The 18513-nt window shown below is 38.8% G+C and overlaps 1 protein-coding gene across 13 annotated transcripts in view; it reads right to left on the bottom strand.

Moving 5' to 3' along the window:
• Positions 1–18513, bottom strand: part of CNOT6 (CCR4-NOT transcription complex subunit 6) — a 55345-nt gene that overhangs the window by 11235 nt on the left and 25597 nt on the right. For 8 of the 13 annotated variants that reach the window (XM_038412344.2, XM_038412341.2, XM_038412343.2 and 5 more), the window contains 7 exons: positions 11973–12086; positions 8938–9124; positions 4210–4295; positions 3070–3174; positions 2913–2981; positions 2036–2193; positions 1405–1559 (listed from right to left, as the gene is read on the bottom strand). In XM_038412344.2, the coding sequence (XP_038268272.1) occupies positions 1405–1559; positions 2036–2193; positions 2913–2981; positions 3070–3174; positions 4210–4295; positions 8938–9124; positions 11973–12084 (872 nt within the window). In that variant the 5' untranslated portion in view covers positions 12085–12086. Of the gene's footprint in view, positions 1–1404; positions 1560–2035; positions 2194–2912; positions 2991–3069; positions 3175–4209; positions 4296–8937; positions 9125–11972; positions 12087–18513 lie in introns of all 13 variants that reach the window. The other 5 variants (XM_043491358.1, XM_043491354.1, XM_043491357.1 and 2 more) reach the window with 1 other exon arrangement.

Genomic DNA, 18513 nt, shown 5'->3' on the forward strand with positions numbered 1-18513 from the left:
TAGCAATTTTTATCTGCACTCCATCTTAAACAATTTTAAATTAACCCCTCCTTCCCAAAATCAACACTTCCCATATTCTTTCAGACTTTATTCAGAAAAAATGTTAAATACAAGAAGATATTTTGCTTCTCCTGATCTATTTGAACTAGCAGGCTTAAGAGAGTGACTCAACACTTGTTTCTGAACCAGAGAGGGTATTGAAGCAGACATCTGCATTGTTTTGTGGACACAGCAGAACACAGAAAAATTCTTAAAGACTTAGATACCTAGGGCAATCACTGTTTCAGAGATAGAAAAATTAACTGTCTATATATTCCTTATATTTTCACAAGTGATTAATGATTTTGGGTGCCTCAATTTTTTGGTACCTGCCTTTAGAAACCTTAAAATAGCTCCTGATTTTCAGAAAGTCATGAGTTCTCCCACCTTTTGAAAATCAAGTCCCTTTAAGGTCTCTCAATTTGGGCATCCAAAAATCACTAGTCATTTTTTAAAGTTTAGGCTTATATTTTAGGAACAGTTTGGGTAACAAGGACAGGTGTCTCACTTTTCATAGAACACAAAATGACTCAGTCCAATTTCACTCAAGAAATAAATTGAAGACTGTAGTCTTTTCCTATTGTCTCAGATGGAGTGCATTTGGATTTGAAAGAGTTCAAGAGCAAAATTTTTGCTTGAATTTTCATTGTGAAGGTCTCCCCAGTACAGAGTGATATGCTGCTTCCAACCAATTCAAACAGTTTTCTAGTGGATCTTGGTTGGGGGCCTCTGCAATGGAGCAAATTTTACCTTCAGCATGAAGATATCTCAGATTAGCATTGCAAAAGCAGCTGAAGAGCTAGACAGGTGTCACTGTTTTATGATGGAAATTTCTTTTGCCTGAAGTGTGTGTTCTACATGCCACATATCCCATGTTTCCTATTTTTTGTTTATTTTTTCCTATGCTTTGGGGGTTTTCCCTGAACTTTTTTACACCATCAGCAGTGAATAAATACAAAATATTTCATGATACTTGTATTGTACTTGCCTTTATATTTCATTTTATTTTTTTAGTGTTTTTGTGCTTTGTTGTATGAAAGTGAAAAACATTAAAAGATAATTGTTAATATGGGCTTTTCTCAGATTAGTCGTGCCCAACACAGTACCTCTTGTGCAGAGTATTCCTTCTAGAGGAGGAATACTTTGTACAAAATATGGAGTTGCCATGTAAGGGGCAGATATGCAAAAAAAAGTGTTTAGCTCTGGCTAAAAAGGCCCCAAGGAGTATGAACTCTTCCCATTATCCCCAACAATGTTAGAATAGGAGTCCCACATAAAGACACACTTCTTCGTCACAGCAACTTAGGGCTTAAATTTGACCCAGAAGAAACCGGCCAAACAGAAGGTTTTATGAAACACACTTACTTTTCTGTCTTGAAAAATATTGCACAACCATCAACATGTTTTCTTTCCTGTTCTGACATTGTCCTAGCTCTAGATTTTGGACTGAAGAACCCATTATAGCCACGCTCCTTCAGTTCTGCCAGGAAAAAACTGTAGTACTGTTCAGTTTCAACCTCCTGTAAAGTTATAAGACAGCACACTGTATTTGTTTAGCACCATCAGAGTACAGAAGACTGGTGTTACTTCTATATTATTTAGCCTCTTTTACGAGAAAGTATAAGTCACCTCCAAACTGGCTTTTGGAAACTCAAAATTAGATAAATCAAGGAACATAAGCATAAGACAGCCATACTGCTATTTTAAGGCAAGAGATATAAATAAATTTCTGTAATCCCCAGAGATATGATTATCTCATGCCTTTTATTTGAACATGCATCAGATTATATATACACACACCATCACATTTCTCTGATCAGCAGCTGCTGGTCAGTGTTCCAACTGTGTAGGTTGAAAAGCATTCTTCTGATGTCAAGCAATGAATAAGTGTTCTAAATTACAACATATTGCTTTAAAAGAAAGTTTACTTTAATGAATGTAATGTACAAGAGTCAATACAAGTGAACACAAAAGAAAAAATAAATTTAACATTTACCTGAAGACTTATGATGTCAGCATTGCAGTTCAAGATTTCCTGCATAATGGCTTTTTTTCTGTACTCCCAATTCAGTGCCCATGATGGACAATAGCCATATAACTGTCGGGTGGCATATTTATCACAAAGTACGTTGTAACACATGACAGAAAACAAGGCTGAAGAACAATAATTTAAATTACTGATATATTTTACTAAAAAACACAATTACGTTCTTCATTTTTCCACTTCAAGTGCTTTAACTCAAATATATAGTTTAACAGCTGACCCTACAGAAAAATGCATCACATGTTCTCTCTAAAATAACTAGCCACTCCTTTTGTCTGGGCATACAACATTCATTGTTAACAGGTTACTAAAAAAACCTCCATATGTTGCCGATATAAATGGTGAATAGCAGACAAAGGCAGTTTACACTGAGAATTAAGCTTACTAGTAAAGAGCAATTCCTCAGATTTTCTTTGGGACTACAAGTTTTAAATATAAATATTCTCTGATTGTCCAGGATATTTTTTTTATTCTACATTTGTTGAAAATCAGGGGGAACTTTTCTGCTGTTCCTGGATTCTTCAACAATCATTCAATTAATATTTTACAATTGATCAGCTACTTTTAAAATACTTGAATAACTAGTTCAACTCTAGTGGTGAGTAGTCCAATTAAAGATAAAGGCATTACCTTTAAGAAAAAAGTAGCTAATCCCTCAGACAAATGTGCTCTTTGATGTAGGAATGCCTATGCTGTCTACCATCAGTGAGTAGGAGAAGTTTTAGTTTAAGTATCAAAAAGAAATACTTCAACAGATGGTAATGGTGAAGTGATTTTAGATGGGGGGAGGGGGAAAAAAAAAATCTATAAAGAGTCATTGCAATGCTACCTGTTGGTCTTGTTCGGTCTGGTTCCCGCAACATAATCCAAGATCTTGGAGGTGGTTGTTCTGTTGAAACTATTAGAACATTTAAAAAAAAACATACATAAAGTAATCATATTTATTTTAACTGGCATAAATAAATATTTCAGGAATGATCACTTACTTCTTTTTGCAGTACCTGCCAAATTATCAAGCAAATAATTTAGGAGCCTTCGTGTTCCATCCGGTTCCTGGTAGAGATTCAGTATATCCTGTGTAAGAGGATTTCCTGCAAACATGATTACAAAAAAGTAAAATTAAACCAGAAAAATTATACGTGTGAGAGTGTGTGTGTGTGGGGGGGGGTTTAAAGTCTTGGATATATGACTGCAGAACAGTGAGAACTATTTCAATTTTCCATTCCTGCAAACACTTGCATTCTCTTCTGTATCTGAGTTCTAGAAGGGCAGCTCTAATTTTCATCATTGGATCTAATAGACCCTACACTAGTGGAGGACTGTCATAGTGAAGTTTCGATCTGTCACATCCTGCCCCTCTCCAAACACACTTGCAATGGTGGTGGGAGTAGGTCTGATGCAGGAGCAATCTCCACCAGTTTTATTTCATAAGAGAATGGCCTCCCCTAGGCCAAAAGGATTCCCTGCTGGACATCTACCACTAGAATATGGTATCTTTCTGCCAAATCTCAGAAAATCTGGCCAGATTAATTAAAGAGGGCTACTCTACAGAGTCAGATGTTAAAAGTTCACACAAATACAGGATAGTAAAATTGTCCAATCATAATAAATATTAGACTTTTGAGATTTAATGCAGTTTATAGGCATCATACTCAGTAGAAAGAGCCTGATCTTGCAAGCCTTTCATTCACACAACTCCCACTGAAGTCAGTAGATCTACATGCCAAACACTTACAGTATTGGCCCCAAAATTTTAAAATTGATTTTAAATTGCTATTTGCAGTCAGATACTATGGTGATCACCTGCAGTACAAAATCCTAAAAAAGGTATCCAGTTGATCCCCCTTTTGGAGAAGAAAGAGTTCCATAACTGCAGTGTAAGTTCAATTAGGCCAGATTTAATCAAAAGCTATATCTAACTTCCAGGTAGGCAACCAGAAAACGAACTTGACTTTTCATTCTTTTTTTGGGCCAGATTCATTAAATCTCAATATATTTATAAAAGAGAAGAATAAATTCCTAAACCAACAGCTGCTATTTGGTAACATTTTATAAAATTTGTAGCTTAAAACAGCTGTGGCTCAAGAATGAGATCAAAACATAAAATGTAGGTAAAAAAGTCATACCTTTCAGACCTAATGTCTGTAACTGAAATAGTTTTCCCAGCTCAAATGGTAGAACCCGTAACAGGTTGTTATTTAAATGGAGTTCCCTGTAGGCAAAAATCAGAATAATATGAAGTGGGAAGTAAAACAGTATTTGTGATCAACTGTTTATTGCTGAAACAGTTTCACTATAAGAAAGAAACTGTATGAGCATGCCACTACTTGGAAAAATTGGAAGACGAAACAGTCAGCAAGAATTAGGGACATCTTGCTGTACACTCTAAAAAAAAAGCTCATTAAGTCTGAAGTACAGAGCAGAAGATAGTGGGGGTGGAGAGTCCACCTATATGGTCATAAGTTTTTGTAAACGTTAGTGATAATTAAAATATTAAGGAATTACAAGAAATGAAGCAATTACAGTTGTGACAAGCTGGACCATAAATGGCTGAGTTATGTTTAAAGGACAATTAAGAAAATAAGATTATAGCCATTAAAATAAAACCAAGAACAAAAAAAACAAAAAAAAAAGTTCCAGTACAATTATTGCTATTATATTACCATGTTAGCATGCTGCTAACCCTCTTTCTCTCCTTTAACACATCACAGCAAACTATAATTTTCCAATTAACTTTTGTTTGTCAAAATAATTTCACTGCTTCATCAACAGAAGTTAGATATCTGTTGATCTATTATGTGAAGGCTATCAGGCACATAAAAAAATCCATTAAATTAACTGTGCTTCTGGCCTATAAAAAATAATATTCTATTGTTTATTTTTACAGTGTTACCGTTGAGATACTGTGTATGCCTTTTTACTTGGGAGAAACAGAAGTTGGCAGGTCCCAACAGTCCAATCAACAGGGGAAGAGAAATTGAATTTGATAGCCTGAGAGTAAGCAAAAGGCATGTTATGTCTACACTTAAAATGCTACAGCTTAGTGCTGCAGTGCTTCAGTGTAAACACTTACTACAGCAATGAGAGGGGTTCACTCATCACTGTGAATAATACACTTCCCTGAGAGGCAGTAGTTAGGTCAACAAAAGACGTCCTCTATCAGCCTAGCACTGTCTACATCTGGGGTCAGGTCATCTTAACTACGTTTCTCAGGGATGTAAATTTTTCATACCCCTTAGAGATATAGCTTTGCCAATAATTTTTCATTGTAGACCAGCCCTAAAATGGTCCAATTTAGGTATAAAGTTAAAATCTGTGATACAGCCACAATCATTACATAAGACTGCATAAGCCTTACATAAGAGTTACCCATCTGATTCTGCCAGACTAGAATTCCCTAGCCATTCCTTGCAAGATGTAAAAAGAGTATAGATAAAAGTAGACATTTTAGGAGGAAAAGACCATGGGCCCCACCTACTCCATTCCTAAATTTCCAGGCAGTAACATATACTGCTTGGGGGGTGGGGAGGGAGAGGGAGAAAGACATTTAAAAAAAAAAAAAACCCTACCAACTTCCCACCACCGGACTAAGTCATTCAAGCTTTATTTGATTACCACAGTGTTTGTCAGTCTTTTTCATTTGCAGACCCCTAAAATATTTCAAATGGAGGTGCAGACCCCTTTGGAAATTCAACCTGTAATCTGTGGACCCCTACTATAGAATCCTTAGACTGAAAACTGACTGAACAGAATTCAACTATAAATGTTGCACATGCTCGGCTCAGTATGGCATTTGACACAGCAAGAGAAAGGACGCTAAACTGAGGGCTTTTATGATGACAACAACACTTCCAGATTTTGATCTGTAGGGAGAGTATTCACATACTTTTGATTGATCAGAAAAACTGACTGCCTTTTCTAGAGTCTGAAACTTCATTTTCATAGGCATCTTTCAGGGACACATAATCGGAGGACCTCCAGGGATTCACAGACCACAGGTTGAAAACCACTGGACTATTACATGGTTGGGAATAATATTCTACATGACCCTAAAGGACAACTAATACATTTTTCTTTATGAAGGTACCTTTCCGTCTAAGAGCTTTTGAGAACTCTGCAGAACTCTTAAGGGATGGGTGAGTTCAAGGTGCTCACCGGGATTCATTCTAGATATAGATTACAGTTCCACTAACAAATAAAGTACGGTTTTCATAAATTGTTAAAGAAAAATGTTAAATTTGGAGAGTGGCATAGCAGAAGCAATCACTGAGGTTTTTTTCCCTAGTTCACAGTGAATAAGGATAGTTGTCTAGTTTAATCTCATCTTGGTTAATGCTCTTTGGTGTCAAAGAGCTCCCTTTAAGCAGCACAGAGGATCATAGCAAGTCAAACTAGTCCTTCCAAACAAATCAAAAGAATCTGAGCTCCCTGAAATCTTTCCCCAGTTGCGTTGGAGAAAAATTTGTGATAGTTTTTTTCTCTCTCTCCAAAGATTGGCAACTTGATCATTCTCCATTAGCTGGTTCACTGTCTCCCGAAGTCATTGGAGCAAATTTTGTATGCATGTGACAGGGCGACACAATGGATCTTAGACAAGCTATGCCCTTTATAAAAAGAGTTCCCAGACATGGAAGTTGAAGGAGCTATTTATTGACTCTAAAAGAGATTCTAGGGAGTTTCAAAACATAATATTTCTCTGGTCCATAATACTGGCAATATTCAAAGCTGAAATTACTCTGTTAGTCTGGAAATTATAACACAAACTTTGAGGAGAGTGCAGTAGCAGTCAGCAGGAAACACAAAACTATTATGGGATTGAGACCTGCAGAGCACTATCACGTAGGAAGCACTTACAGACTGTTCCTCACTTTAACCCCAGTGAAAAGAAATCATGGATCAGCTGCAGTTACTGAGGATAGTGTGTGTGCAGTGGGTTAATGCACTTTTAATGCCTTTCGTGTCTATAGATCAGGATTCAAATATTATGCTTATCACAAATGGAAACTAGATTGGTGGTCTGATCCTAGTTTGTTAGTGCACATTTTGCAGACAGAACAAGATTTTATATTCTCTGCTCAAAAGAGGCTCAAGACAGGGATAGCTGGAATTTTGTAGAATCAGGATTGGAGTACATAGGGAAAATGTTAGGAAAGTTTGCACAATATCTGCACGCACTATTCTCCACAGTGCTATGCTAACATCATTTGCACAAGAACATAATTTGCATTAATTTTTAAAAGGAAAAGGGCTTTATGAAGAGAAAGGAACACTAATTAATTCACAAGGTGAATCTCAGAATGTTTCAGTAAGTTTAAGATGGGGAGGTGATGATACTGAATGACAGCAGGGTAGGGGGGAAATTATTATTAGTAATTGTAATTAGGGCAAAGGTGGTAGGGATAAAAACAAAAAAAAAATCATCTCAGAGTTCTGGGGGAAATGATGTAAGGCACTATCAGTATTTCTTACTCAGGCTGAATTCTGACCGTTAAGTAGGGCCCACAATAAATAATAGTTTTAAGAGCTTAACTACTCTAGAATTTATTGATATCTTACTTTCAATTTTAAATCAACTAGTTTAATTTTTTCAGTAGGGTGGAATTTTTTCAAAGATGAAAAAAATACAATTATTAGTATCTCAAGGTGTGACCTAGCCTATCATCCCAATGCAGGTGTAATATAAAAGCTATGGTGGCAGTAAAGTTCTTTTTAAAATAAAGTTTCTATGAAGTCTCAATATTTTGGGGTTTTTAGATTTAAAAAAATTAACTGTGGTTGACTTCAAAACAGTTAAAAACACAACTGTACTTTGAAAGTCTGGGAGTCAAACACTGGAACTGTATGATAATCCCACATACAGTACTTCACAGAGGTTGTTTATACATTGTCAATATTACCCTTTAAGGGCAAGAGAAATTTGCCCATAATACTTGCCCTTCCCCACCACCACCAAAGAAGAGGACTCCATTAACAAAATTAAATACTGTGGCCCCAGTTAAATCCAACTAGCTATAACATTAATATGTTTTACTTCCAAAAAGAATTTGTTAATTAACTAACTTATTCTACCCCAGCCTTGTGACTCTTCTACACCTTTCAACCTGAAAGCATAAAATTCACTTTAGTAACCACCTGGCTAGCTAAAGAGCATGTTCTTTTATTGGTGTGGAAGTGTAAATACATGGCTGCCACAGGAAAAAGAAAAGAAAAGAAAAGAAAAAAGAGAAAAGAAAAGGGGGGAGGGGCGGGAGTGGAGAGAAACCGCCCCCCACCCCGACAAGATATCTGTTGCTATGTAAATCTCTCAGGTGTTATAAAACTATGGTCATAAAATTAAATTCTTAGAGTAGTAATTTAAGATGAAGAAAACAGCCACTAACTTTCTTTGGATTACCTTTATTTAGAAGTGTTTAGTCTGCTCTTATTATTATTATTATGCAATATTTGTATTACTATAGTGCCTAGGGCCCCTTTTTTCTCTTGCCATGAATTAAGGGGCAACTCCTGCATCAACTTTGTGGGTGTCAACAATTCTTCAAGAGCAGAACCCCTGCATAAGGATTTGGGGAGGGGGTGTGTGTGTGTGCGCGTGTATGTGTGTGTGTACCTGATTTAGCAATGTCATGCAAGGTGCATGCCACCATGCTCAGCTCTGTAGGAGCTCATTGTGCACTCCTGCATGGGGCAAATGGGGATCAGGGCAAAGATACGAGTGCTAGGGCTGTGGTTACAACTCCAACCATTAGGAAAAACTGTTTATATTGGCCTAGGTTAGCTACAGAACAGAATCATGCCAAAACCTGAAACTGATTTCTGCTGGGGTCTCAGATGAACATGCAATTTAATTTCCATACCTGAGTGACACCATGTTTCCGAGTTCTGCTGGTAAACTACGGATTTTATTAGAGGACAGGTCCAGATATACCAGATTGTGAAGCTTGGCAATGTCTGAAGGAATACGGGATAAGGAATTGTCACTGAGATGCAAAGCTGTCAAATGGGTCAGTGACCATAAAGATGAACTTAAGCTTCTTACTTTCCCTGTGAGAGAGAGAGAGAGAGAGAGAGAGAGAAACACAGGAGTAAAATAAAAAGAACTTTGGACATTTTAAACATCTGGTTTTAGCATTAAATGAGTATTTTATGACGACATCTTATTTGAACAGTGTTTAGAGTTTTCTGCAATATGGTTAAAAATGAAAGATAACATAGAAGGTACTCCCTTCTAATTGCATGACATTTTGATGGCACAAATACATTTTCCTTTAAATTTTCTTGCCTGGGATCTTTAGCATTTTGGGGCCCATGCTTTAAGCCTTGGACATCCTCTTCCTTTCTGAAAGTGCTACATAAAGATTTATGAACTGATCATGCATTGAGTATTTTACATGGGTTTTTCAAGTGAAACACGGCACTTTTTAATTGACCTTTTAAGTTTTAGTACTCTTGCTTTGGAGTGGAAGATGGTTCTCTGGGGTCTGCCCTTATTCACACACCATCTTCTAAATAAAAAGGCTTTCTTTCATGCCATTAGTTCAACAAAGAAGAGCAAGCAGCTTCTTCTGGTGTTAACAGTGCTATTCCTGTTGTAACTATAACAGTAACTTTAGAACAAGTGTCCCCACACTGCACTCTATTAAAAGCTGTGCTGGCTACGGCCATGGGCTCAAGAACCACACCTATTTTCTGTAAAATGGAGGATATTTATGTTGATTCATTTTAAAAAGTCAAGCAATCTACCCCTCCATATGGCAGGAACTTGAAGCATCATAAGGGACATCATTAGAGACACTTCTCGTGCAAGGCTGACTTCCCACCCTTCAATCAGAAAGACCATGTAGACTGTATCAAGAGAACTGCAGGAAAATCAGAACATCATTTCCTCAGAGGCAATATAGGCTCACTACCATTTAACAGACTTTTTATAGTCTATTTAGCCATCTATGAGGCACCAATGTTAAACACTCTTTCCAATTAAATCATTATACTCCAAATGTATTTTGCTCATTACATGTTTTTTATAAAAAACTCTCTTCCTCCTACAAAAAGCTGAACTGAGATAAAATGGTATTTTTCCCTCCTTTAACTTTTATTTCTTTATTTTATTTAAGTGTGTACAGAATTTTCACCACTGGCATTGGGTGAGTGGAGGGAAAGAAGGGTCAAGTTATTCAGCTTAATTTGGACATTTTTCCTGACAGGAATAAAAATCCTGGCTGCATGGAGGTACATAAAGAAAGACACATTACAAGGAAAATACACTGAATTTTTTAATACATATTTTAAACTTTCAATACTGATTTCCAGGTAAGTTCAACTGACAGTATAGAACAGTGCATGGAATATAAACCGCAACCAGTACAGATGATATTTCAACTCATGGTCTCCTTTTGATCAACTCAGAATTTTCCTTTAGGCTACAAGGGATTGGCGGGATAGTTTCACACACACAGGGCTTGTCTATAAGTATATTTTATGTGCATCTATATCTATTTATACATAAAAACCTTGAACTGATTGTCAATTAACTCTAAGGAGTTAACACCTTTGTAAAGACTAATCTGGATATTGCTAAATAGTTTATTCTAGGCTACAAACGTTTGTAGTGTACCGTAGACTGATCTCTAGTGGAAAAACTGTAATGTAATCATAGTCACACATGAGGAAGATTTTGCTTATAGAGCCTGTTATATTATTACTGCTAAAGATGACAAGTACATCTCAGCACATTTCTTTTCAGTTTTGGAGGAAAAAAGTAACCAACTGAGAGACAAACAACAACTGATATTAGATTCATCTGCACATATAGAGCAACACGTAGACCAAAGCACAGATCCTAGAGTTTTCTATTTCTTGCAAAAGGGTCTGAAAAAGATAAAACAATCCAGTGAAAAAATTTAAAAAGGGGGGTGATGGTAATTTTTGAATCTGCTGTATCAAACCAGCATGAAAAATTCAAACAGAACTCAAAGTTTACATTCTGTTTTGTTTTCTGCCATTATTGTAACTTTTCATAAAACAAAGGTTTAAAGCTCCTGTTAACTTAACCTTCTTCATCAACATTAACTATGCTGTTACGACTTGCTCCAGCACAATAATTTTACATCTGTATAGCATCTTTCATTCCAAGAGATCCTGAAGTGCTTTACAAATGTAACTATACACAGTAAAAAGGTACTATCATTTTGGAGGCAGACCCTACAACACTTACTCAGGCCCTAATTGGAGGAGAGCACCCCTACTCAGGAAAACACTTAATCACATGCTAACGTGCTTTCCTGAATCAGGCCCTCAAACACTTAAGTCATTCATGTGTACTCCAACTGACTTCAAGTAAAGGATGCAGGATCAAGTTCTTTAACTGGAAATATTAAGTATATACAGGAATACTTTATCAGCCATTCAAATGCAGCAGCTGTGACCTGTCAAACAGCACTATCATAAAACAGTTTAGGAGAGGAAACAGCATAATTTAGCTAACCTAAAATTCAAGCAATTGACCAATTTTGGTCAAGGCACCAGATTACATACATGTTAAAGGTGTTTCAAAGTGCCCAGGGATCTTTAATGACCCGAAGTGGTCACAACCTTAATTTTATCTCCGATTTGTAGAGGAGATCTACTGCTGCACAGCATTTCCCAGTACCATGTTGGGCATCAGTTTACTAGAAGGAAGAATGCATCCTACCAAATAAACACCACAACTTCCTGTAACTCCTTAGTGTTCCTTAGGTTTCCTATTCAAATATCAAGCCTATGTAGCCCAACCCTGCTTACTTTTGAGGGAATATCTATCAGATAAAAGTTTATCTGATGGCTAGTAGGAGTATTCAAAATATTAAATCAAATCCTCATTTCACCACATAACCAGTATTCCTCCATTTCTTACCACTTATTTCCAACTCTGCCCAATTTGATTTCTTTCCATTGGCTGCTTCCTCTGAGGACATAATTGTGTACATCCTCCGTGGATCAGGTGGATCGTACTTTTCTTTGGGCATTCCTGTTGAAATGAACAGAAAAATACCACTTTGTTATATTATTCTATTTAACATACATATTACCTTTACTCTAGATAGAGATTCTTCTTTTAAAGAACTACTTCTATACGTATGAGAGTATGTCATGTTAACTACATGTACTATCCAACTCTTCAGTCTGAGGCAACACTTTTTCTGTCATGTCACAAACTTCACCGGGGGGAGGGGAAGAGAGACAGACAATCTGGCCTAAAAGAACACAGGTTACTACAACTTCTAACAATAGCAGAAGGTGGCCCAGGTTCCATACAAAAATTGCACCAATTGTATGCAACTCAATTTAATAAAATTGGTGCAAACCCCCTTCTGTGGATGCTTTAAAATCAGTTTATGAATTTCTGATACTGATTTAACTTAATTTGCAAACTAAACTGGATCATCATATTTAAATTGGTGAAAATTGTGTGTTTAGACAAGGCCTAAGATGATCTGCAGGCACAAAGTAAAAGAATTGGGAAGACATCATCCTGAGGATGGGTGGGTTCAGAAAGATGAACCAATGTTCATGAATGCTCGCACCACATGCCAGCCCTCCAATCAAACCCAGAAAGCCTGCTACAGCCAGGGTCTTGCTAGAATGCAGTGAAACCCGCTTGTTACAGAATGCAGGATTAGAAAGTTCCTCAGTATTTTGGCTTGTATAAATAGGAATATGTTTAAACAAGACAACTCAAAAGTTGTCGTCTTGTTCTCTTAGGTTTAACTACTCTACTCAGCACATACAGTTGTGCCGACACCACATCCCTGCTTTTTACCTGCTTCCATTTTTTTGTGTTATTTTATTATGTTAAAAATCCTGAATCCACTGATAAGCAGTCTACTTTACTAATTATTAAAGAATTAAGTGGTTCAAAGAAAAGGACAGGCCTACATTTCAAACAGCATTATGTTATGCAATTTTCTGAACTGGCTGATACTATTTAGAATAATGAAGATGTTTGCACTTATTCATAATGTATTTTCAAGAATTAGCAGCAACAACAGTTTCTCATAGTAACTACTAAGAGAAATGGAAAGAGAAACATTAATACACAAGTTATCAGAACCCTGCTTTTTCTGCAATTTACGAATGGCCACAGTATTCACCATGCCAGAGAAGGGTTAAGCTTTTTGTTTTGTTTTGTTTAATTCATTTATGTTTGCAAAAGTACCTTTTCAAATCTGAACCATTACATATTGCCTGCCTGAATATGAAAAGATAATTAAAAGTGATGCAGGAGTTCTTCCATCCATCTCAACAGGTGTTAACACTGAAATCTTTCAATGGAAATTAAAAAAACAAACAAACTCACTCACTCAACACTTAACTACTTCACTGCTTATTAATTTTAACACAAACATGACTAAGGTGCTTATCCATTTTTATTACATCCATTGGTGTGTATTTAGGGAAGGGAACTGTAGATCAGCTGTTTGCTGGCAAGAATTGCTGTGTCAAGGAACACTCACTCCTCAAAAAAATGTTAAAAACTGTTAGTGCCCCCCTCACTGCTCCTTCCCCAAGGAGGAAGGAAAGAGAAGTACATCCTCTTTGGTTTCAAAATCCCACACTACATCCTAGTCCAGTGGTTCTCAACCTGCGGCCCAATCAGCACAGAGCTATGGCCCATGTGACATCCTCAGGGCCCTACAGGAATTACTGGATGCAGCCCACAGTGGTAAATAAATTGAGAACCACTATCCTAGGTTTAACTAGCTTCCCCCAACCCCATCCCCATTAAGGTGCACATAATCTTTTTTTGTTAGCATAAACTCAAAACAATACTAGCTTATTTTATTTCCAAACCAAGCTACAAAAATACTGAACTGGTTTCAATTAAAAAGGTACTTTCTGAAGTTATTTGAAGATTATGCAGAAGTTCCAAGATACTGCAAAATTTTCCACGGCACACTGCGTAAATCAAGTCAAGTAGTTTACCAGAGATTTATGTACCACTTCTCACAATGTGCAGAGCCATCCCATGCAATATCTTTATTAGCTATTTGTCAAGTGCCAATAGTACTCTCTGCTCTTTTACAACACAAAAATATAGCAGTTTCTGCTTCAAGAAGCCCACCATCTAAACCATAAGTACAGGAAGGCCCACAGACCAGGAACAACAGAGTGTTTTAAAAAGAAGAGTTATGGGAAGATTTAGATTTAACCTAACCCTAGTGCAGAGACAGATATGTCAATGGAAGAATACTTCTGTTAATGCAGCTACCATTGCTCAGGCAAGTGGTGTTCCTACACAAACAGAAAAACCCTTTGCATCAGCGTAGGCTACATCTAAATTACAGGTTTGCTATGGCAATGTAGCTGTGCCAGTATAGTCTCCACAATGCAGAATACTCTTAATGCATTGCAGAGACAGGCAGGGGAAACAGCTGTGAAACCTCCCCAGAGAGGGTTTGCAAGTAGTTTAGGACCCCCTTTTGAGTCCCATCCCCCCTTTTAGTTTTAAAATAGTCTCTGAAAAACAATGAAGGGTGGATGCATTCATTCCCTTTCAAGGGAGCCACATACTAAGGGGATTTAACAGGACAGTGTCTAAGTAGCCCCCTCCCCAACAATATTTGTTGCCAAGGAAGAGGTTGAGAATATACCATAACATAAATGAACAGCCCTTTACTTCATTCTATTTATTTTTACTAGACAATGATTCTTCAACCTACTTTTATTTTCCTTAACTCAGCAAACAAAATAAGTCCCCAGAATCCTGGTAAAACTTCCAGCATATAAAGAGTCCTGTTACTGGAGAGGCAGCAGCAGATGGGGGCTCTCTTCAATCTTTTGTTCTACTCATTTTATTATTTCTTAAAAATTAGTGGGGAGGAAGACAACTAAAATAGAGCAGTCAATCCTGATAGCATACAACAACTACACCTTAACTAGCAAGGGCCTACATTCTGCTTACTGGGCTTATCAGTAAACTTCCACTCATCAAGTTAAAAGGCTCAGGAAACAGATAATTATAAGTAAGGCTACAAGGAAGTCGGTAGAAGTCACACGGTTCCGTGGCTTCAGCCTGCAATGGTCAGGAGCTGCAGGATCCCCCACCACCCCTGGAGGCAGGGAGCTGTGGAGTACCCTTGCCGCCTCTTGCTGCCCCCCCCCCCAAGTTCCTGCTTCCGCGGTTACCCGAGCTCCCGGCCGCCAGGGGCGGTGAGGTCCCTGGGAGCTAGTGGTGGCAGGGGCACCCTGCAGCTCCCAGCCCCCACAAGTAGTGGGAGGGACCCCCAGAGCTGCTGGAGGAAGGGGTACCCCGCAGCTGCCCCGCTTCAGGCAGCTCCTAGCCTCTAAGCCACTGCCCCACTTCAGATGGTGTGGGGACTCGCAGATCCGCATTTTGTCCCGGATATTTTTAGTAAAAGTCACAGACAGGTCACAGCTTCCGTGGCTTTTTCTTTTTTGCTGGGATCTGTCAGATTTTTTTAGTAAAAGCCACGGAGACAAAATCTTAGCCTTACTTATTAGCACTAAAAAGGATTTAATAGGGCTCACTGTAGTGAGATGTTGTTATTTACAGTATTTTTACAAAATATACATTACGGTACAGTTACTACTATTTTAAGAAACTCAGTAAAATTAATTTACAATTATCAAAATACATTGACAAACAGTTCTATGATGCATTCTTTGCCTGTTGTTTCACTTGATAATTTGCAGTGGTTCTCCTATTTAGACAGAAACACCCCTTGGCAGAGGGTCCCTTCTTCTTTGTAAGCAACTCTCACCTCAAACCTGACAAACTCATTACACTGAACATGTATCTTGAAGGGTATTTGTTCACAAGGGATATTATGTGAGTTATCTACAGAAAGCTCATAACTTGTCAAGACTCAATCCTGGTGATATGCATGTATGGGTAATATTTAAGGAACACTTTTTTATATTCAAAGTATGCTTTATGGACTTGGAATAGAAATTAATCACCAGGAGGTGATGTACCACAGTGATGGCCCACTCAAGCAGGAGGGAGTTGTCACTCCTCCCTAGTCAGCAGGTCAGGTAATGCAAGGCTATCATTGACTAGCATTGCTCCCTCCCAGAACTATTCATGAAAAACCACCACAGGCACAACCAAACAATTGAAACCTCTTGGAGGTGAAAAATGAACATTACAGACCGAATTTAAACTGGCTGGGAGTAGAAACAAAAGGCTATTTGCAGCATAACACAGGAGGAAGAGAAGAACTCTAGATCCTTTCACTAAGGAAATGTCTAGGGGAACCTGGGTGCTTTTATGAACATTTGGGTCTTGGTTCTTGTGAAACCAGCTAGCTCTGCAAAAGACTAAACTTTTGGGGGGAAACCTACTTTATTATATAGGAAAGGTAACTATTGGTAAGTGTAGACCCAGGGTTGCGTCCTATGATTTTGTATTGAAATATTTTATTTCCATTCATTTTCTTTCATTTCTAGTCATATCTTTATTCACTCTTGTAATAAAACTACAGTAGGTTTACGTACATGCTCACAATTGCTGTGTGGTTTAAGGTAAAATTGGGTACAGTACACAGCACCTCTGGATGCAGAAGATCTGAAATTTCTGAATAGCCAGTGTCAGGGGCTGTATATCACAAGCATGCAATTCAAAGGGATTGGAGTGCACTTATTGTTAACCTGCAAGGTGAAGTTAGGACAGACATTGACCAGAGGAGAGAACTTGAGTGGCTGAAATGCTGGTGGTGTCTGGTAGCTGACATTCAGCAACTACACAGATTCCTCCTTGCTGGAAGCAGGGGTGATTCACAGTGAATCCTCCTGAGTACCCCGAGAACCATCGCACAATCTGTGAAGGGACAGTTCAATATATTTTTTTTTAATCATCCTTCAGTGCGTGGCCCCAGGTTTTACTAAACAGATCCCACCCAAACCTTGTGCTGAATACAAATTAATTTCCTAATGTGTTCACTGTAGTATCTAGGCGCTTCACAGGTATTAATCCATTTATCTTCACACCACCCTGGTGAAACTGGGTGATATTATTTATTCCCATTTTACAGCTGTGGACCTGAGGCACAGAGATTAAAGCCGAAATCGTCAGTGTCCAGTCATGTTGGGTGCTCAACTTGAGATGCCTAGGTCCTGATTTTTCAGAGTGCTCAGCATTTTTAAAGGTAAAATACTTATTCAGCACACAACTGCGAGTACTTGGCACATCTGTAAATTTGGTACCAGCTGTACCATACTGGGCATCCAGAAAATGAAGATCAGACATTCATGGCCACCTGTGAAAAGTCTGGTTTAAGTGACTTGCCCATCATCACGTAGGAACTCCATGGCAGAGACAGGAATAGAATCCAGTTCTTCAGAAAGGGACTCATCTTCCTTAATCATGAGCCGATCCTTTCTCTACCTGTAATCCTGCCTCATTCACTATGCATCTTCCAATTTCTGTAAACAAATGAGGCAGGGATACTACAGAAAACAGCATAATTCACTACAAAACCTTGATTTATCCCCAGAGCATGTCCAACATGTGCACTGACTAATGGACTATCTGGTACCATAGCAGGCTGTTATGTTCCGAGGACCAGACACTAGAAGAGAATGAGAGACACTTTGTCAGTGGGTTTCACAAATATTTCCTGATGGAACAAGATTAGAGACAAGACTTCTGGGTTCTGGAGGAGACCATGCTCTACTGGGGACAGGCTTGGAACACGAGGATACCATCTCCCATTGCACCTATCCAACCCCCGGCTCCTGTCTCCCCACCTTCTGCTCCTATCCAGTTCTCTACAACCCAGGTCCTATTCCTTCTGGATTGTGCAACTTTCCCTACCCACTCTCTCACTCCTTTCCATTTCAGAGAAGCTGATTTTTCTTTGCTGCCTGGGCACCAACAGGAGGAACATTGCAGGTACTGAAGAAAGTCTGCTTTCAGATATGGTGCCCAGTGCCACAGCGGCTCCTGGCGGCTAGGAGGAGCAATTGCAGGGAAATTCTTGCTCAACTCCTACCGCTCCAGGACAGTGCAAACAGAGTATAGTGGCAAATAGGATCATGGTTAGGGCTCAGTCTTTGTCACGGATGGAAACCTCCATGACTTCTGCAGCAGCCAGTGTGGCTGACTTCAGGGCGCCCCAAGCAGCTGGCCCTGGAGCCAGCTGCTCAGGCAGCCCTGGGGATAGCCACACCGGCCACTGCTGGCATGTCTCTGCAGCCAGCCGGTCAGGTAGCCCTGCAATCAGCCGCAACAGCCGCTGCTGGAGCAACCCCAGCCCCATCACACCGGCCACTGCTTAGGTGGTCCCCGGGGCTGCCAGAGCAACGACCGATGCGGCTGGCCCTGGGAACCACCTGAGCAGCAGTCCTGGTGGCGGACAAAACGCTCCCCTACTCCCGTACTTCCCCGCCCTCTACTGCCTCCCACCCCAATTCAATCCAGGGTATTTATGGTA

The sequence above is a fragment of the Dermochelys coriacea genome, chromosome 8 (genome assembly GCF_009764565.3).
Source record: "Dermochelys coriacea isolate rDerCor1 chromosome 8, rDerCor1.pri.v4, whole genome shotgun sequence".
Taxonomy (NCBI): domain Eukaryota; kingdom Metazoa; phylum Chordata; order Testudines; family Dermochelyidae; genus Dermochelys; species Dermochelys coriacea.